This window comes from Aulonocara sp. 'chitande type north' Nkhata Bay, linkage group LG5, assembly GCF_057382095.1.
Source record: "Aulonocara sp. 'chitande type north' Nkhata Bay isolate Kocher_YH1m ecotype deep benthic linkage group LG5, A_spYH_male_GT1.1, whole genome shotgun sequence".
Lineage (NCBI taxonomy): Eukaryota > Metazoa > Chordata > Actinopteri > Cichliformes > Cichlidae > Aulonocara > Aulonocara sp. 'chitande type north' Nkhata Bay.
Window position 1 is genome coordinate 48,913,552 of NC_141348.1, and position 21,565 is coordinate 48,935,116.

General features: G+C 44.9%; 1 protein-coding gene across 4 annotated transcripts; it reads right to left on the reverse strand.

The window, feature by feature from the left end:
* Positions 1-426: 426 nt before the first annotated feature.
* Positions 427-20,838, reverse strand: LOC147331620 (protein SSUH2 homolog). Of its 4 annotated transcripts, none has more exons than XM_086294050.1 (12): positions 20,699-20,838; positions 7,686-7,781; positions 7,511-7,595; positions 7,258-7,387; positions 4,979-5,039; positions 4,266-4,390; positions 4,124-4,186; positions 3,766-3,845; positions 2,977-3,069; positions 2,786-2,891; positions 2,505-2,612; positions 427-2,405 (listed from the first exon to the last, which is right to left on the reverse strand). In XM_086294050.1, exons 1-12 carry the CDS (start codon positions 20,721-20,723, stop codon positions 2,271-2,273), a joined length of 1,107 nt encoding a protein of 368 aa, XP_086150176.1. In that variant the 5' UTR covers positions 20,724-20,838; the 3' UTR covers positions 427-2,270. The 4 variants fall into 4 exon arrangements, with proteins under 4 accessions (XP_086150176.1, XP_086150177.1, XP_086150175.1 ...); XM_086294051.1 differs by having other exon boundaries at positions 7,498-7,595; positions 20,699-20,836; XM_086294049.1 differs by lacking the exon at positions 20,699-20,838 and having other exon boundaries at positions 7,686-7,890.
* Positions 20,839-21,565: the final 727 nt, after the last annotated feature.

The following is a 21,565-nucleotide window of genomic DNA, read 5'->3' on the forward strand; positions in this document are numbered from 1 at the left end:
AGAGTTAAAATATTTTCCAGCACGCATGTCACATTTTTTCACCCGTCAACCTTGGATCGTGGTTTTTCCCACAGCACTCGGTGTCAGTAAACACACCTGGGCTGACACGCTGCAGCGCCCTCTTGTGGTGTTATTTTATCAGCACAGAAATAAAAACGACATTTTCTCCAGTTTTATGTTTAGATGTCGGATCTTTATACCTCTCGTGCAGCCGGTTTCCCGCCCTGACGCTTCAAATCTAAAACGGATCAATAAAATGCATCAATGTTTAACCGTTTGTAGCCACGTGATTTTACCTTCAGTTCTTGAGCAGGAATCTGACTCTAAAAATATAAAATACCAAAACATTTATAAATAATTTCAATAAAACATGTTTTTGGATCCAAGCTGGTGGTTTTCTAGTTCAGGGACTGCACAGACACCACAGGGTAACGATAAAAACATTTTTATTTGTGTGATAACTTTACTGCAAACATCGGCAGGTGATTTATAGTTTTTAAAACAATAAAAGATATCAAAATGTTATTTTAGCTGTACACATGAGAGTCTGTAGGGATGTACAAATGTTAAATACAGCATGAGACATGTTTTCTGTGTCACTTCAGGAAAAATGTCCAAACACTGGACGGGTTTTACAGAAGCTGTAAGGGGAAAACGTACGAACAGTCCCTACTAATGACATCATTAGAAATTGACAAGCAGGTTCAAACTGCTTCAGACAGGAAGCTGCATTTTATCATCGCTGGCAGTAAACTGCTGCACTTAATCTTCCAGGAATTTGGCCTGGAGTTCATTTTCTGCCCCGAAGAAGATTCGTCTCTTCTTTTACATGTAGACTTAAAAAAAACAACAACTTTAAGGCAACAGCCGTACGACACACGGGTCGCCTGCTCGACCCGCTGAACCTGCACCGAATCACCTTACAGCTCCAGAAAAATCCTCAACCAGATTAAATTCAATGATGTTTATCCATCAAGCAAAACTTTACACTTTACTATTGAAGTCCATCATTCATATTTATATAACAGCGATTCCATCCCTGTAATTATTCGCCTAACAAGACCTGGACCGTTGGATGGATGATTGGACAGGCTGAAGAAAGGAGGCAGGAAGACCCTGAACCTGAACCGAGCTCAGCTAAAAGACTGAAAACACTCAAAACACCAATAAAGAGACTTAAAGTAGAAGCTAAAAATTACAACAAAGACAAAAAAAATGATGACAAATATGGAAAAATCCAAAGAAAAAAATATGAAAATAACGAGAAACTGAATAAACGTGACTAAATATTTCAACAAGGGTATTGATAATGACAAAAACATAAAAAAAAGATGACCACACACAAAAAAACAGACTGAAATCACAAAGAGACAAAAATATGCAAAAAAACCATCAGAGAAACCAAAACCAATCACAGAGAGACTGAGAGCGAGACACCAAAATGAAACGTCCAGAAAGGTTAAAAATCTTTGGTCATTCGTGTTCTGTGATGTTCTGGGCGGTGCTCCTTCTAACAATGACTTTCAGTATTGATTATTCTGCCAGTTATTTTCTCACTTAATCACTTTTCTTTAAAAACATCACTCAATGAGAATTACCAAGAAAGATCTCGAGTCGAACCTGACGCTGTAAGTGCACTCGTACTAACAGTAACGAGAGTAACAGTGTGGCAACGAGTCTGACTGCATCTGAGACCAAAAGCAGCAACTTCAGGTGTTTAAAGCAGTAAAATGAGGTTCGTGCAGAAAATAAGAGAATAAACCCTGAGCGTGACTGCAGGACGTCTGAAGACTGAACATATAAACAACTAAACTCCAGGTTGTGATCTGACCTGATGATGTACTGAACAAAAGCATTTAGCACTGAATGCCACAAAGAAAGCACCAGCAGCAACAGGAAATAACCAGGTTGGTAAACAGGAAGTAGATGTTAGGGCACACACACACACACACAGTGGGTGGATTATAGCAGATTAGAGAAAGAGGTATAATTCATACTGATTCATGGTTAAAATAACTAACATGCATAACAAAGTTTATCTGCGGATATATGGAAACTTTTCTAGTGAAAATCCATCAACATGTTTAACTGAACCGACACCTGCGACGGCTTTGGGGCCACTTATCTTAAAAGTTTGGCTCCCTGTGATTTGGAGGTGAATCCTGTCAAAAATAAGCTGAGCTTTGATCATAAAACTGAGATTCTTAAGTAAACATACAAAACAAAAATGGTTATATGGGTCGTGGGATTAAATATCGATACCATGCTGCCTACAGGATGGAACATGCAGAGGGATATTTGGAGGTAAACACTTTGTTCTCCCGCCCGTAGACGAAGAAGCTGTAGTCTTTCCCGCTGTAGGTGTAATAGGCATGAGTGAGGGGCACCAGCTCGATGCTCTGACGCTGAGGAGGGAGATCGGACGCTCAGAGTCGACACAGAGCAACAAACCTCAAAGAAGGTGTCTGAGATCGGCCGAGAGGGCCGCGTGCACGTATCTGTACCTGCTGCAGGATGCGGCTGGTGGCGGTGAAGCGCTCGAGGTGTTCGTTAATCAGTTTTGTTGAAACCTCACAGATCTCCTGATCCGGGAAACCCTGGATAGGATACACCTGGCAGCAGCAGGAAGTCTGTATTATTATAAATGCATTCATATAGTTCATATTCATCCACACGCTGACCAAACATCCAGGTGTGTGGTTGCACTCTCTCCCACAGCAGGACAGAGGAAGCAGCCGGTGTGGATCCAACACACAAATGAAAGAAAGAAAAATAAATGTGTTACCAGCAAACTCTCATCGACGAAGAAAGCGTCTCCCGACACCTTCTCGAACTTCCTGTCAGGAAAGTCGGGCTGGCGGTCGGGAATGAACTCACTGACGTTGTTCTTCCTACACATTTAAAAAATAAACACAAACGGCTGAAGCAGTGATGTCATACGGAGGGCCGTGGGAACATTTTGAGTGATTTTGATACCACGTCACTGTGAGCTGGATGAAATGCAGCAGGTTTTGGCTGCCGAGACAAACGGAGCAGGTCTTGTAGCCGTGGCTGTGGCAGCTCAAACACCTTCAGGAGCGAGAGACCGACAGCAGAGTCAGAGACAGCGTGAAAAACAAAGAGAGCAGAGCTGCAACAGCTGCCTGCAGGCTCCGTGCAGCTCCATCTGTGTGCTCTCCCTGCTCCCGATTCATCATGTCAACTTCATTTAGGGAGGACGATGAAATCACAGGGAGGTCAGACTGTTTGGGTTTGGCCAAAAATCTGTGAACAGGCTTGTTGCATGATCAAGCACCAGGAGGTTCTCCTTCAGACGCCTCGAGATGGTGGACTTTCTTTGGTCCTGTATCCTGCAGGCTCATCCACGGATGCTGCATCGTAGCCACAAACATGACCCTCACCATCCCTTCCCCTCTCTCTCTCAGTTTGTGTCAAAGGCACAGTACACCCTCGGGGAGGCGTGGCCTCCAACGGCCTCTTGACTGCCACACCTCCCATGTATGTTACAGTTATCCCTCCACTGGAGTCCTCAGTTCCTGCTGGACATCTTTCTGTATCAACACTCACTTCCTGCCTGCTCTTCATCATCATCATGTCTCCCCTCAGTCCAGGGAAAGCAGCTCAGACTTTTACAGGTTGACACGAAATCGTGCCTCCGATAAGCAGAGACGTGTGTCGCAGCACAAAGTGCTTTTGTTAGCTGTCCCTGATCATCTGCACATTTTAGTGAGAAAGAGGCAGAAAAGCAGCAGACTGGGCTCTCACCTCTTTCGACCTCTGCCATGACAGGAAGTGCAGTGCTTGTTCCTGATACGACCGCGGCCGTGGCAGAACGTGCAGCGCTTCTGCAGAACGAGAAGAACAGATTAAAAAGATTCATATTCACTGCAAACTATGTTTGATCATTTTAAACTATGATGGATGTGTCTGAACATTCAGAGTTTCTGTTTTATCTTAAGCAGAGATGAACAAACAGAAAATAAGTGAGATAAAAATCAACAACCAGCAGATATTTTTCATGTGTCATAATTCGCAGTTAAAGCTGGAAGCGAATCGTGAACGTTCTCCCATTTCTACTTGTTCTGTTAATTTAATAAAATATGAAACGCTTTAAAAGCCGGACCTGGCCTCGGCCGAAGCAGGCGGTGCAGCGAGTTCTCCCGCAGCCTTTGCACTTGTGACACACCTGGAACACAAATTTGTGTTACTGTGATAAAACAGCAGCTCAGGAAGCTGAAAAAAGACTAAGAGGCGCAGAGCCGCACCTTCACGAACGACGAGTGCGGCACTCGGATCTTCTCCACCTTGTCGGTGTATCTCTGAGGCAGCGACACCGGGATGTCCCACGGCGCGGGGCTCATACCGTACTGAGGACCGTCCACCGTCTGACCTGTTTCACACCAGGACAACATAACTGATGAAGAGTTATCCCGCCTCGTGTGACCGACCGCTCCTCACCCTCAGCCGATTGATCCTGTGTCACCACATTTCTCCACTTTAGATTTTAATCATCAAGTTTGAGCTTTTCTGATGTGTTTTCCCCCCGAATCAATACTTCTGACAGATACAACAGGAGGTGAAACAACAAGATGAAATGATAACAAACTGAAAGTTTTCAGGTTTCTGCTGCTTTCCCACCTCGAGAACTTTTCCCAGGAACTAAGAACCGTTAGAGGAACTCTGTCTGCTTCCAGCACAGGAATCAGGATCGGGAAATTACTCCACCACCTTAAAAAAATCCCTGCATGTAAGAGGAACTGCCTTTAAACAGGAAGAACAGGAACTATAAAGAAACTTGGATTAGGTGAGTAGTCAGCTGCTGCATTACCACCACCTACTGGACTCCAGCAGTTAGTTATACAGCCAGCAGTCGCAGGGTTTCTGCATTTCGCTGGTCTCTTGCCTTTGTATCGTGACAGACGTGGATCTAATCCTGTTGTTCATGCAGGAAACACATCATGTGAGGAATTGTTTTTACCGTTGTAGGGCTCAAACTGCCAGGCGCTGGCTCTGGTCTCGGTGTAGGTCTCCAGTCGATACTGCAGAAAGAAAAGGAGGCAGACTGGAAACACTGGCAGCACTTTGGATTCAAAACCAAGTAAACTGGGTTTTAAAGAGAAACTTAAAAAGCTTTAAAATCATGTTTGCTGTGAGCTGTTAAAGCTGCCGTGGATCCTGGACAAGCTTTGCTTCCTTACATCAAACTCCGTTAAAGTTGAACAGCACCGACTCATTTAACATGGAGCTTTGGTGTTGTTCTTTATTTCCTGTTTCAGAGGCGGACGTTCAATGATCAAAGTTTCTGATAATGAGGCTGGTTTCTGTGCAGGCACTCTCTGTGAGCCAAAAGCTCAGAGCCAGGAGTTTTTTCTACCCCTGGCTCTGTATGATGTCATCCTAATATGGTCATGTTATCTTAGGTGTACAGCTCCAACCACCTGCTGTTTAAACCTTCTGTTTATGGCAGCCAGCCAATCAGGAGGAGTTGTCTTAAACAGGGAGGAGCTAAAGCAGCTTGTTTCACACAGAAGAGGACCTCAGGGTTCATGCAAAGCTGCTCTAAGCTGAGCAAATAATAAAAACATGAACCTGGAACTGAGCAGAATAGCTCCTCTTTAACTTCCTAGGACCTGGCGTCCACATATGTGGACATCACATTTTGGGTTGTTTAGACCAAAATATTCAGTTTTGCTCTACAAGGGCCTGATGTGCACTTACGAGGATGTTGTACTGTCACTGTTCTATTGAAATTTAAAGCGAATGTCCTCATATGTGGATCCCATTTTTCTCAGAAACAAAAATCAGGTAAAAAAAATAAATCACGTAATTCTTTGCTTTTACATTCATCAGGTTCCAATCAGCCCAAAGAACAAAGCGAAATTAAAAGTGCCATGAAAGAGTTCAGGTCTCAGGAGATTAAACAGAAATGCATTAGGACAGCCATCCCCAACCACCGGGCCACAGACCGGTACCGAGCTGTGAGAGATAACAGGTGTTATGGTTTTCAGGGTTTTTATCGTTAACTCGGTTTCCCTGGGTCTTTCCCCGTGTTGTAGTTGTGTGTCTTATTTTGAAAGAAATGTTTACACGTTACCATAGCGACCAGAGAGCATTAAGGGGCAGAGAGGCAGACGTTACTCTCAGTGTTGTTGGTGCATTTCAGGAGGACGCTGCTAATAAAGTTACACAATTACACAGTGAACTCATGTTTATTGTTATATTTACAAAATGCCACAGTTTTTGTCTCGGTCCTATCATTTTATTTTGTTGTATTTATCCGCAAAACCTTAAAGGCCGGTCCATGTCTGACATTAAATCGGTCCGTGGGGACCACTGCATTAGGATACTCTCCCACTATGACAGCTGAGATAACCTCCAGTCGCCCCCAGCAACCATGGATGCATGCATGGATGGATGGATGGGTGGGTGGGTGGGTGGGTGGATGGATGGATGGATGGGTGCATGGATGGATGCATGGATGCATGGATGGATGGATGGATGGGTGGGTGGGTGGATGGATAGAGGCATGGATGGATGGATGGATGGATGGATGGATGGATGGATGGGTGGGTGGGTGGATGGATGGATGGATGCATGGATGGATGCATGGATGCATGGATGGATGGATGGATGGGTGGGTGGGTGGATGGATAGAGGCATGGATGGATGGATGGATGGATGGAGGCATGGATGGATGCATGGATGGGTGGGTGGATGTTACACCTGAGGTCTAAAATTGTCAAGTAGCTCTTACAGAAAAGTTGAGAGCCATCTTCACCACCATGTCTTAAGTATATTAAATGTTTATTATGTTATTTTATGATCATTTTTATTGCATTACTGGCAGACGCTCTTGTATTATTTACACTTATTAGATTTCTACACTCCTCCACCCTTATACTGATATCTAATTACTGAAACACGTGTGGGAGGAGGCACTTAAACTGCTAATTCCAGGAGGTTAACACACGCCATCAGTCACATCTGAACTCTGTTTTTGCTCTGTTGTTCAATTTAATTGAGTCTTATTTCTAAAGCTCCACATCCCAACACAAATCAAAGCCAGACTTTGTTATTCCCCCTTGTTATCAGATGTACCATTTTCATTTCTCTATGGTCAATGATTCATTCTTAAAGGCATCGTTGTTGTTAAACTGTTTTAATGAGTGAAGTTAAAATCATTAGCAGTTTTCTTGCAGATGTCATGTTGGTGTGAGTTAGTTTTGGGAAACATAAAGCCACAGGTATGAGACCTACCCTGTACACTGTGATGGGCTGCAGATCTTTGAAGGTGAGGTTCCTGGCAGGTTTGGAGCTGTAATTCCATTTGGATTCCACAAATTTGAGCAGAGCATCTCTGGCTACATCCTCTGACACCGAAGGGACCCTGGAGAAAAATATCTTTCATCCCACCGGGCCTTCATTTGTTTGTCGAGCGACTATTTTGGCTGAGATAAAGCAAAGAATCATCTGCAAAGCCTTTAATAAAAAGATGACCTGCAGGAGTTACCTGACGTCGGGCACTGATGTGCTTCTGTTTTGTTCAGGTTGGGGATTGTAGGCAGGGGGCGGTGGGTACAGCGGGTTATCGTCATCTGGACAAACGCATGAACAGAAACACAAAAACAAAGGCAATGAAGGTGGTGTTGGTGTACAGAAACCTCAGAGTAGAACAGAAGGCTCACCTCCTCCTTTGAGGCCCTGATATCCATGAATATCATCCAGCCAGCCAGGAGGTGGCGCTGATGGTCCCTCCTCTGGTATGTTTGGATCGAATGTACCTGAAAAGATGGGAAGAAAAGATTGTTTCTGTGGTAAAGTCACAGTTTGAGTAGAAATCATGGAAAAATCAGGTCTGAAAAGTGTCATAAACCTGCATTTTTTTTTTTTTTTTTGCCTGTCCCGTTTGGCTCTTTTGCATCAGAATTGTTGTCTAAAGGCAAAGAAAGATGCCCAACGGATTTACTTTACCAAACTGACCATCCCAGCCTTGCCGTAATGGTCCATTTGATTCACCTTTTATTGTTTATTTTATTTTCACTTACTGAATACGGGACAGACTTGACTGGGGGAAAGAAGGGGAGAAAGAAAGAGGGAAAGAGAAACAGCTGAGAAGAGGGACGGGGGAGAAGGGCAAAAGACAAAAACCAACAGAACGGGCAGAGAAGAAAAATGCATATATCGATCACCTGGATCACCTGCTGAGAAAGAAAAAAGAAAGCAAGCAGAAGAGAACAAGAGTAATAGAATAAACAGCATCACAATGATATATGGGAATATGACAGTAAATACTAAATGTTAAACATTATTGTGCAGCACATAAGATCAACAGCACACAGTGTGCTTTGAGGTAGGAGCCAAAAAGGGTGTAGTTTGTGGGTGTGATCACCCGTGTGTACACCTGTGAGCATGGACGCGCTTGTTTTTTGTTTTTTTTAAAAGGTTCCTTCATGTAATAATCTGCTAGAGGGTGTGGGGGGGCCACAGCCCCGTCCTCCAGGGCATGAAGCAGGTATGGAGGAGATCAAAACTCCAGACATCCAGAGGCCCCCAGAACACAAGAGACCAAGGAAGACCAACAGAGGGGCAGCCGCGCCACTGTCCCAGAAAGAGCTGAGGAGAGTCCCAGATGAAGGCTCACTCAGCAGCCGCGGAGCAGAAGCCAGGGGGAGTTGCAGTGACGCGCCCGTGAGCTCCGCCGGCAGCCAGCTGCGCCTGAGTGACCGAGCCCCAGGCCGAGAGGCCGGGGGCACCCCACCTCCGAAGTGGCCCGAGCGAGCCCCAGGCTCCAGGCCCCGATAAGCGGCCGCCAAGGAGTGAGCCGGTGTGTACCCGGACGCCCATCCCCGGACACAAAGAACCACCAACGCACCGATGTCTGAGGGCGTCTGCCACTGGCAGGGGAAGTGGTGGTAGGGGGAGATAGGCCTCCAAACCTTGGAGGGCCTGAGGTGTCCCCAGAGAGGTGGCGCCTGACACCCAACCTGACATATAGACACAGACATACAGGCACACACAGACACAAACATCCATTCCCACCCTCATGCTCTCATATGCACTCACTCCACACTCAACCAACGTGGAGACAGACATAAAGAGACGTTGTACACACGATCACACTCCCCAAGCGTACTCTACCAACCGGGTCTAGGTGCCCCGCCCCTGCATTTTTTCTAATAGCCAGCAGGGGGCGACTCCTCTGTTGCCATTTTGATACCACATGATATGTCGCATGCCCCACAACGTCAGAGCATGCTCTTAATGAGACGATGGATGGTGTCCTTGCACACCACAAGTGCCAGAAGAGTTCTGTTTCTACTGTGTTCTACTGTTCTCTAGCATGGGACTGATGGTATCAAGTGTTTATTCACCAGGAGCTGCCTGCAGCATTGTTGGTCACAAGCAGGAAGCCAGGACCCAGTGCAGCAGCGTGGCCTCGTACAGTGGCCTGTACGAGGCCTGGCCTGTAGACGTCCCTCCATGGATATGCTAACCACCAAACCGCTCGTGCTGAGCGATGTTACAGGCAGCATAACATTCTCCACGGCTTCTCTAAAGCATTTCACGTCTGTCACCTGTGCTCTGGGTGAAGCTGCTCTCATCTCTGAGAAGCACAGTGGCAGACCTGTTAATTCTGGTATTCTATGGCAAAGGCCATTGGGCTCCACAGTGGTGGGCAGCGAGCACAGGGCCTGCTAGAGGACATGAGGCCCTCATGAAGGCTGTTACTGATTCACCCCAGCAGCCTGCTGCAGGTCGTTTTATAGCTCTTGCAGTGTTCATCCTGCTGATGGGTTGAAGGCCTTCTACAACCCCGCCCAGCTCTCCCAGAGTTACTGCCTGTCTCCTGAAAGTCCCGTGGTGGTGATGTTTGAGTTGGGAGGTTTTATGCCAGACATAAATTCTGGTGCCAGTTTACTTCTCTGCTTTGGTGTCTTCAGGTTCTTGATAATTGTGCTCTAACCTGATTAGTCTCACCTGTGTTGTTCTAGTCACACCTGTTTCCAAGCAGTCAGTGAGTTCCTCAAGTGTACGTAGATCGTCAGGGATTGTTTCGGTACACTTCTATTTAAGCCTTTAGAGTTTGCTTCACTGACTGATCACCTGTTAATGATCTAAGCCTGTTTTTGGATTAAAGCTCTGGACTGTGGAGCGCTCGAGTAAAAATAAGCAACATGCTGCGAGGGAGTGGCCAGTGTTTCTGTCCGCGTGGCAGGAAAGGAGGATGCATTCTTTAGCAGAGGCTGTCAGGAAACTGGTCCAGCCTCAGGAAACAGCTCACACGAGCATTATTAAATATCACTATAAATATTTACACACCAACTCATTATTCCACTGCCAGTACATCAGATGGATGCACTTCTATGGTTTTACAGCAAGAGTGTGCACACTGGTGCACTTCTGTCTTTGCAGTCACATTCCTGTTAGAGGCCAGTCTATCACAAACAATTAAAACATTAGAGCGATGCAGTGTTGGGGGAGATTGGCTTCAGGTACCAGTGAGACAGGAAATACTATTCAGAAAGTTCTCTTTGTGAAAGTTCAGGATAAAGAAAGGCTTAAAAATCCTTCACAGAAGTTTATAGGATGGGGTTTCATAATTGTGGGAGCTTAGACCAGCTCCCAACAAATGTGATGGTAAAATCCTCCACAGAACTCCAGCAGACATCTCAATGATACAGGCTGGACTGACCGGCTCCACCAAATCAGATTAAAGATCAATCAGTGTCTGAACTGTTTCAAAGACACGAGGATGGAGGCGCACACCTCCTGAGCTGTCTGTTCAAAGCAGTGTCACTTACATCATTTATTACAGTCTGCTGCTGCTTTTAAAATAGATTTTAATTGAAATAGAAAATAAATGTCATAATTCAGATTTTTGTATTGCTCACACCCACAAATGATCCCAGAAAGTTTATTCTGTTCATCTGTTCGTAGAGCCATCGGTGGGAGAACGTGACGAAACGGTCCTGCTAATACATTAAAACTCAAATTTCAGCTGACAGGAAGGAGGACAAAGGCAACGAGGAAGCACAACGTGGAAAACTAATTATTGGGAATATTCCTTCCTTCCCCAAAACATATTGTGAAGTTAGAATAGTCGATAACACAGCAAGTCCTCGTGGTCCTTTTCCCTGAGGAAACGTACAGAACTTACAAGCTGAGCTCTGTATTATGAAGTGCTACCAAAAACAGAAGAAAATGTAGAAACAGCTACAAAATCTGTGACTCTGCAGTGATGCTGCAGCTTCACAGAGCAGGTCAGTGAGCCTGCAAAGGCTTTGTGTTGGAGGGCTTCAGTTTAAATCCAGTGAATCTGGAAACGTTTAACAGACTGGGATAATGGGGAAACTGGACACAGGTGTGAAATTGAATAATTGAATAATCAGGCCCCATCTTATCTTAATGACCTTGTAGTACCATATCACCCTATCAGAGCACTTCGCTCTCGCTCTGCAGGCCTACTTGTTGTTCCTAGAGTATTTAAAAGTAGAATGGGAGGCAGAGCCTTCAGTTTTCAGGCCCCTCTTCTGTGGAACCAGCTTCCAGTTTGGATTCAGGAGACAGACACTATCTCTACTTTCAAGATTAGGCTTCAAACTTTCCTTTTTGCTAAAGCATATAGTTAGTGCTGGACCAGGTGACCCTGAATCCTCCCTTAGTTATGCTGCAATAGACGTAGGCTGGATTCCCATGATGCACTGGGTGTTTCTTCTTCACTCCTTTTTTCACTCTGTATGTAATCATTAGTTATTATTACTCTCTGGCTCTCTTCCTGTCTGAACCTCGTGTTCAGACTGCTGTCTGCATCTGTCTCATGTGTAGTCGTGTTTTTTCATTATAGAAATCGAATTGTACCAAAAACATCTGAATAACAGAGTTTAGCTGCTTCGGCCCATGAAACGACTGAAACGACTGAGACGCAGCTGTGCCATTTCAACACACAGCTGTGCACATCAGCGTTATCTAACAGAAACAAAGGGGCTGATGGGAATGAGTCTCCCTCCTACAGTTAGGACATGTTAGGACATGTCCTAACTGTGTTAGGACAAACTAGCAGCTTCACTATGAACACCATCTGAACACAGCCTGGTTTGCTAATCTTTTCCTGGCTTTGAACGGATCACTTTAATTTCTGTCAACACACCGACTCGGGACATCTAGTGATTCCCTTCAGTGTTTGTCTTCACTCTACACAGTTCCTCAGTATCAGTAACCTAAACAGTGCATAAAGCCTCAGGTAGAATCAACTCCGATTCAAAAACAGGTCTCTCTGAATAAACCGTCTCATTTGAACTCAGCACAGAAAACTCTGATTTATTCTCATCAGAAATACATTTGTGCCCTTGTCTGTGAAGGTTCTCAGTCATCCAGGTCATCGTAGTCAAAGGAGCTTGCAAAGAAAAGCATCTAGACTTCTTTAAGTTGCTTGAAGACGTTTCACCTCTCATCCGAGAAGCTTCTTCAGTTCTAAGGCCAAATGGTGGAGAGTCCCAGATATAAACCTAGTGGGAGTGTCCCCCCACAGAGGGACAAAAGGACCCCCTGATGATCCTCTAATCGCCTGAGCCAAGGTGGGAAACTGGGCGTGGGTCCCAATCAGCCAGAGTTTCGGGTGAGTTCATTGTGAAACCTGGCCCCACCTTATCATGCGAATTCCTGAGATCAGATGACCCAGGATGTGAGTGGGCGTTAAGGCGTCTGGGAAGGATCTCAAAACTGGATTATAGATGGCAGAGAGTTGGTGTCGTAAACCCCGCCTCTGTTCAAAGATGGTCGCTCACAGTGGACATAGATGCTTCTTTCACTCCTCTTTCAAACCATCTGTCCTCTCTGTCCAAAATGTGAACATTGGCATCCTCGAAAGAGTGACCTTTATCCTTAAGATGCAGATGGACTGCTGAGTCTTGTCCTGTGGAGGTGGCTCTTCTGTGTTGTGCCATGCGCTTGTGAAGTGGCTGTTTGGTCTCTCCGATGTAGAGGTCTGAGCATTCCTCGCTGCACTGTACAGCATACACCACGTTGTTAAGTTTGTGTTTTGGCGTTTTGTCTTTCGGGTGAACCAGTTTCTGTCTCAGTGTGTTGCTGGGTCTGAAATACACTGGGATGTCATGCTTGGAGAAAACTCCTGAGTTTCTCTGATACACCGGCTACATAGGGGATGACAATGTTGTTGCGTCTGTCCTCCCTCGCTGGTGTCTGGTCTTCTTTTCTGTGCCTCTTTGCTGACTTTAAGAACGCCCATTTAGGATAGCCGCACGTTTTGAGTGCTTCCTTTACATGTGTGTGTTCCTTCTTTTTCCCTTCAGGCTTAGAGGGAACATGTTCTGCCCGGTGGTGTAGGGTCCTAATTACTCCAAGTTTGTGTTCCAAAGGGTGATGGGAGTCAAACAGGAGGTACTGGTCCGTGTGTGTGGGCTTCTGGTAAACTTCGATGTTGAGTTTGCCGTTCTCTTCAATGTGCACAGCGCAGTCCAGGAAAGGCAAACAGTTGTCCTTTGTGTCTTCCCTGGTGAACTTGATGTTTTTATCCACAGCGTTAATGTGCGCAGTGAAGGATTCCACTTCTTGTGTCTTGATTTTGACCCAGGTGTCGTCCACATATCTGTACCAGTGGCTGGGTACTCTTCCTTTGAAAGAGCCAAGAGCCTTCCTTTCCACTTCCTCCATGTAAAGGTTGGCTACAATAGGTGACACGGGGGAGCCCATGGCACAGCCATGTTTTTGTCTGTAAAAGCCTTCTTTGTACTTGAAATATGTAGTGGTGAGGCAGAGGTCTAACAGTGTGCAGATCTGATCGGGTGTGAAGTTGGTCCTGTCCTCCAAGGAGCTGTCTTCTTGTAGTCGTTTTCTGACAGTCTCCACGGCCTCCGTGGTGGGTATGCAAGTGAAGAGAGAGACTACATCAAAGGACACCATGGTTTCATCTGGATCCAGGGTAAGTTTCTGAACCTTGTCGGTGAAGTCGGTGGAGTTCTTGATGTGGTGTGGGGTGTTCCCCACGAGAGGCGCAAGGATGGTAGCAAGGTGTTTTGCAATGTTATACGTGGCTGAGTTTATGCTACTGACTATGGGTCTGAGTGGGACAGCTTCCTTGTCCCACCTTGTCCCACAGACTGTTTGCCTTTCCTGGACTGCGCTGTGCACATTGAAGAGAACGGCAAACTCAACATCGAAGTTTACCGGAAGCCCACACACACGGACCAGTACCTCCTGTTTGACTCCCATCACCCTTTGGAACACAAACTTGGAGTAATTAGGACCCTACACCACCGGGCAGAACATGTTCCCTCTAAGCCTGAAGGGAAAAAGAAGGAACACACACATGTAAAGGAAGCACTCAAAACGTGCGGCTATCCTAAATGGGCGTTCTTAAAGTCAGCAAAGAGGCACAGAAAAGAAGACCAGACACCAGCGAGGGAGGATAAGAAGGACAGACGCAACAACATTGTCATCCCCTATGTAGCCGGTGTATCAGAGAAACTCAGGAGAGTTTTCTCCAAGCATGACATCCCAGTGCATTTCAGACCCAGCAACACGCTCAGACAGAAACTGGTTCACCCGAAAGACAAAACGCCAAAACACAAACTTAACAACGTGGTGTATGCTGTACAGTGCAGCGAGGAATGCTCAGACCTCTACATCGGAGAGACCAAACAGCCACTTCACAAGCGCATGGCACAACACAGAAGAGCCACCTCCACAGGACAAGACTCAGCAGTCCATCTGCATCTAAAGGTCACAGGTCACTCTTTCGAGGATGCCAATGTTCACATTTTGGACAGAGAGGACAGATGGTTTGAAAGAGGAATGAAAGAAGCATCTATGTCCACTGTGAGCGACCATCTTTGAACAGAGGCGGGGGTTTACGACACCAACTCTCTGCCATCTATAATCCAGTTTTGAGATCCCTCCCAGACGCCTTAACACCCACTCACATCCTGGGACATCTGACCTCAGGAATTCGCATGATAAGGTGGGGCCAGGTTTCACAATGAACACACCCGAAACTCTGGCTGATTAGGACCCACGCCCAGTTTCCCACCTTGGCTCAGGCGATTAGAGGATCATCAGGGGGTCCTTTTGTCCCTCTGTGGGGGGTCACTCCCACTAGGTTTATATCTGGGACTCTCCACCATTTGACCTTAGAACTGAAGAAGCTTCTCGGATGAGAGGTGAAACGTCTTCAAGCAACTTAAAGAAGTCCAGACGCTTTTCTTTGCAAGCTCCTTTGACCATTTGTGCCCTTATTACTGACCTGACAGCTGTGACTATTAAACAGATTCATGCACATTAGGATATGTGAACTGCACGCTCAGCTAAATGACGCCGCAAAATTAAGGCTCTCGGGCTAAATTTGGCCCACTTTATATTCTTAATTATGGCCACAGCTGTTGACTGTACAGTCACACATGCTGTGTGCAAGATATGGAGCCACAGACAGAGCACAGAGATGTGGAAGCGTCACAGCAGCACATCTCAGCTCAAAGTGATGGTTTCACTCTTACAGGTGAACCACACGATCACAGAGCTCTTCCTTTTCCTGTCTAAATGTTTTAAAGTCTAACAAACCTTTTAGTCGACTGATTAAGGACTCATGTTGTACATGACACAACTTCATGACACATGCAAAGTTCATTAAATAATGCAGATCAGTAAACTATGAATGTGAATTCTCAGTTTTCTATTGATGGGGGCAGGGATAGCTCAGCAGGTAGAGCGGTCACCCCATGATCAGGAGGTCGGGGGTTTGAATCCCTACACACTGCTCCCCGCTGCGCCTTAGTGGCTGCCCACTGCTTCACTGAGTGAATGGGTCATATGCAGAGAGAGTAATTTCCCCAGGGGGGTCAATAAAGTATACATTATTATTATTGTAGTGATGCACGAGTATGTGCAAAATTTGTCTGTATTTAAAGTTTAAACGACTCGGAGGACATTCAAAAATCTCATCAATTAAAGTTGATCTACAGAGAATTACATTTTTATAGGACAACAATAAATCAGCAGAGACATAAACAGACAAATCTATAAACACGGAGCCAATTAAACATCTGTTTTTCAGATTTACTGTTCACAGCTAAAGTTAGTTTTTATGTCCACGCTGGTATTTGGTAGTATAATAACCAATAATAACCCCCATGAGAAGCACAAATAGCATATTTTTACACAATAGATGCGATTAAACCACTTCCACGGCACCGTGCAGCCATTTAACATGTGCGTCACGATGTCGCCCGACACAAACACTTTGTCAGCAACCCAACAGCTCTGAGTGTTTTTCACGAGCCGGGTTTGCTTCCAGATAAAAATACAGAGGCAGCGAGCTCGTGGCGAGCGGTACACAATACCTCTGGCTGAGGGATAAAAATATCAGCGAGAAGGTGTTTCCCGCCACGAAAAGATCTGGGCTGAGATGGTCTCGGTGTGTGAGAACGCTCTCAGGGAGGGAGGATGGAGGGAGGGTGATGGAGGCATGAGAGAGAAAAATAAAAATAGAGTCAGAGAGGGGGAGAAGGAATGTGAAAACAAAGCCAACTTATTACTGAGGCTTTAGCTGGACAATGCATCCAAAGCCCCTTCGTCTCCTTTTCTTTCTCTGAAGCTCAGTTTCTAAAAGTCTGCTTTAACTCCAGATCATTTAATTTAATAGACAAATTTACTGTTGACTGGAGCTGCGATGGTTCCTCAGTTAGACCCTTAAAACAGAATTCATTAGCAGCATTTAAATAAATCATTCATTAAGCTCCTCTGATTTTCCCTACTGTCTGTCGTATACGGTTTAAACTGTTACAATGTTGCAGGCCTAAATAATGAGCTCTGGTAATGAACTCTTCAGAGGCGATAAATGCTTTACGCTCCACTTCCAAACGCTCCCAGTGTGACATCGTCCGTCAAAGACACACAGCTGGTCTCAGGGCGACGTTTAACAAACAGTCAATCTGTCTTTGGTGCAGAAACACACACAGAACCAAAAGTAAAGTTACTACATGCTTTATTTGGTGTTTTAATGATCATTTAAATGATCTGAAGCTCGTGTTTATCTTCAGCTATGTGAATACCACACTGCGCGTGCTCACCAGTTCGGCTTGGTTCATTAAAATTTGTTTAGGTTCGTAAATCTGATAAAGTGAAACTGGTTTTGGCAGACAGATGAACTCACTCAGAGTGAGATAAACACCGAGACGTAATCACTGCGCGTCTCGTGACACGGCGCCGCTCAGCGTGGCCTCCTCACACCATCCGACACCTCCCACACACAGATTGAAAGGCTCCATTATTACAGCTCGTTTAATGATGCCTGACCAAGGCTGTGACCAAAACCTTTTGCCTGGTCATATTTTACATGTTGTCACATTGAAGTAGCAGAATGTTAGCCAAACTAGAGACGCAAAACAAGCTTCAAAAACTTGGACGTTTTCTCCAGTTAAATGCCAAAAGCATTCAGTTACTATACTGGCTGTGCAACCTATGCCTTGTTGCCAGACTCCTGGGTAGGTAGGACGTCTTGATAACTGCAGGTCAATAAGCAGCAATAGAGACCATCTGCAACCATCTAACAAGAAAAAACACGTACTCCCCATCTGAAAGTGGTTGCTGGAGGTTGACGTCGGTCACTGTGAAGTACACTGATAAAAAAATCACTCGCATCCACTAAGAGACCAGTCAGTGCAAGGGAGAGTTCACCTTCAAAATAAAAGTTTGCCTTTCAAAGCATGTTGGCTACAGCAGCGGTCCCCAACCCCCGGGCCTCGGACCGGTACAGGTCCGTGAGTCGTTTGGTACCGGGCCGCGAGAGTTGAGGCTCAGGTGTGAAATGTATAGTTTTCAGGGTTTTTATCAGTTTTCAGCGTTATTTTGTTATCGTTTTTATCATTAACTCGGTTTTCCTGGGTCTTTTCACGTGTGTTATGAATAAATCTTATTTTTTTCGGTACCGGTACTAGTTTTATTTTGTTGTATTTATCCACAACACCTTAAAGGCCGGTCCGTGGAAATATTATCGGGCATAAACCGGTCCGTGGCGCAAAAAAGGTTGGAGACCGCTGGGCTACAGCACAGATGAAAAACCTTTATTTTGAAGGCTCACGTCAGGCTTTTACTATGGCTTGACTAGTAGTTATAACAAGGAGACCAGTTGGGGTCTACACCTCATCACGCCCACCCCTGCTATACATCAAGCTGCAGTCAACAGAAGGTTTCCCCTCATGCTGACCCTACCTTTCTGCTCAGCAACATCAGGTGTGGTGAACAGGTGTGTGCAACCATATTTATCATCTAAAACACACCCATGAGTCATGCCTCAAAACCATGCACCAATACAGAGTGTGCATCTAAACCAGGGGTCCCCGATCCCAGTCCACGAGGGCCGGTGCCCCTGCAGGTTTTAGATCTCACCCTGGGTCAGCACACCTGAATCACATGAGTGATTAGTTCATTACCAGGCCTCTGGAGAACTTCAAGACATGTTAAGAAGGTAATTTATCCATTGAAATCAGCTGTGGTGGAACAAGGACACATCTAAAACCTGCAGGGACACCGGCCCTCGTGGACCCCTGATCTAAACCAACCCTTGTAATCCAAAAACAAGAAAAACTCATATGGCTCCTACAGCTGTGTTGGGCCAACTGGTTACTAAGTACAGTAACTGACGAAGTACAGGTTATATAAATGGGATAACATTCTTCATAACGTACCGTAAACTTCTATCCAGATCAGTAGGAAAGTAATAAAAAAAGATTCATTAGCATGAAAAACGGTGATAATTCATATGTAAAGAATGTGTGAGGACAATGTCAAAGCTCATGGCATCACATCCAATATGGCAGACAGGAATGTCCAAACCAAAGAGTCGCCCCCTGCTGGCCATTAGAGAGAAGGCAGGTCCCCGTGACCTTTGCTGCAGTCGTTGGTAGTCACGTAGGAGCAAGAAAAACAACACTTTTTCGATGGTTATAATAATGACAGATCTTTCTTTGTTTTTATGACCATCCTTACATGATTTTTAATTTTAAACCCTTTGATGAAAAGCAGTTTAGTTTCCTAATTTCCTGCATTTACTACATTTATTTTTGTATTTTAGAACTTTCACTTTTGATACTTTGTGTCTTTTTTAACAGTGTTATCATGGATGTATGGTTATGACCACGGGCCCTATACATATGATAACAGTGTCATACTCGTGCAAATAGTTTGATGGCACAACAACATGCGCCAGTAACATTTTATAGCTGCGACACACAGCAACATCAACATCTAATCCAAAACCTAATCTAAAGGTCCATGTGGTAATCTGACACAACAACCTGAAGTAATTAAAAATTAAAATATGACCATATTTATTTTTATTTATTTAATTCTTTAATTTGCCTGACTCCATCTGTCAGCCTGTCCATCATCACTGCGAACAAGAAGGGGCTCAGATCCTGATGTAATCCCAGACACCAAAACATCACAGGTTCACAGTGATGAGCGTTCTGAAACAGAAGTGGTGCTCCCACTGCTTTATGTATTCCAAGGAAGAGGGAGGAAGTTACAAACTGATCATACCACGCTGTTTTGTGCCCTTGGCGTTATCAGCACCTGTAAAGGGAGTTGTCTTCTCCAACTGGAGGCTGAAGTTCATCTAGTTTTAGAACCGTCCACAGAACAGTCTATTACCGTGTCACAACATATTCTAATCTAAAGCACTTAAATACTTTAAATTAGAATAACAGAAACTTTCTGTTTCTGCCCTCTCTCCTACATCTCCATACCTCTGCAGGTATGTTGTATGGACCAACCACCCTTCCACTCTTCTTTTTCTTCATAGCTGCCCTCACTTCCTCCTTATTAATTCAGAGTTTTACTAACACTTCCAAATTTACTATCTTCCCTCCTGATTTTCTTCAACACGCTCAGTCTGTTATCACCCTCACCTGCTGCACATCCTTTCAAGCTCAATCATCTATCGAGCCAATAGATACGAGTCATTTATGGGAGGTTATGGGCTGTCCTTGGGCAGCATTGGACTGTCCGCATCCGTCATTGATGGAGGTGGTGTCAGAAATATGTGCTGCTTGAGCTGCTGATGGACCATCAGTCAGCTGGAGTGAAGCTGGTTGTTCAAACGAAAGCCGCTGTCAGCCATCCTGCTGTGTGTTCTTTTTATCTGAGATCTTTCTTCTCCCGTTGCTGGTTAACTCCACTGTCTCTCACTTCCCTGTTCTGCCCACTTATCAGCCAATCAGCACACAGTGTCATCCATGTCGAGCACCATGTGGTTGGGATTTTGGAGTACAGTAGGGGCGCACCTCTCTACAGACGGACACCAACGCTGCAGCAGAAAGGAAGCCTCTGGCTTTTCCACCTCTCTCCTCCCCAACACTCCCAGTGCTCCTGTTTACTTTTTTCCTGTCCCAGTAAAACTTTTACACGAATCAGACACGATGCATTGTTTTGTTTTGTAATTTGTTTCCTACTTTTATCGCGATAATACTGTAAGATTTGGATTATCGTGAGTTGTCCAAGTACATCTTCAAACCCTGATAATGAGCAGACTGGTGAGTGTGTGTAGTGTGCAGAGGTCCGGGTAATCATGAGCGTTTTGAGCTCTCAGCCTGCAGACGCTCCTGACAACTTTAAAGACCACAAAGAGCTGAAGAGGAGCAGAGCGCTGGAACAAAAGCAGCTCTCTGCTCCCTTTGAACATGCTCACCCACATCTTCTTCTTTCTCGTCCATTCCTCCGCTGCTCACGGTCGTTAAACGTGAATGAAGCGCCTAACAACAAGTCGCGCGCGGTCACGGTAACAATATACCACAACTTCCGGTTACAGTTTTCAAAGAGAAAAGCTTCTGTGTGGGATACAGTGTGTCACGTTTCCTGTGAGGTGTGCGCTCAGTGTGTGAACTACAGCCGGATTTATTAGAGGTGTTTCTTTTCATAATTTCAGTGTTTTTTATTCTGTTTTGACTTTTCTTTAAAGTCGGTTTAGTTTCAGTTAAATTTCATTGTTTCAGTTTCGTTTTTATTGTCTGAACTGTTTAGTTTTAGTTCCGTTTTATTGGCTCCAGTGTCACTTTTAAACTTTGTGGGTTTTATTGTATGGAGAGCATACGTCACAAAATCGTTTTTGGTTATAAAAATGTTTTCCACATCTATCTTTATTTATCTAGTTAGTTTTTTAATAATAGTGATCTGCTGTTTTATATAAAGGCATGAATAACAACACCAGTCAAATCTGTTGAAAATGCTTAAAGTGTTTGATGACTTTGCTCCAAAGGTCTCAAAAAGCCTTTTTAAAGTTCCTTTTCTCATTTTCTACTAAAACTCTCGTCCATCGCGTTCCTGTTGGTTTTACTTCTGTGAGCTTCCGGTCCAGTCTTGGCTGCTCAGGTCTCACTTTACGCTGTCATTTTGTAAACAGGGTGGCCGCGCCCACCAATGATATGCAAACCATTCAGAAATAAATAAATAAAATAGAATAAAAGAGTTTTCCAGAGTTTTCCTACTAGATTATACTTTTTTTGTTGAACTGCACGACATTTTACAGGGATATGAATATGTAGTTTTTACCACATTA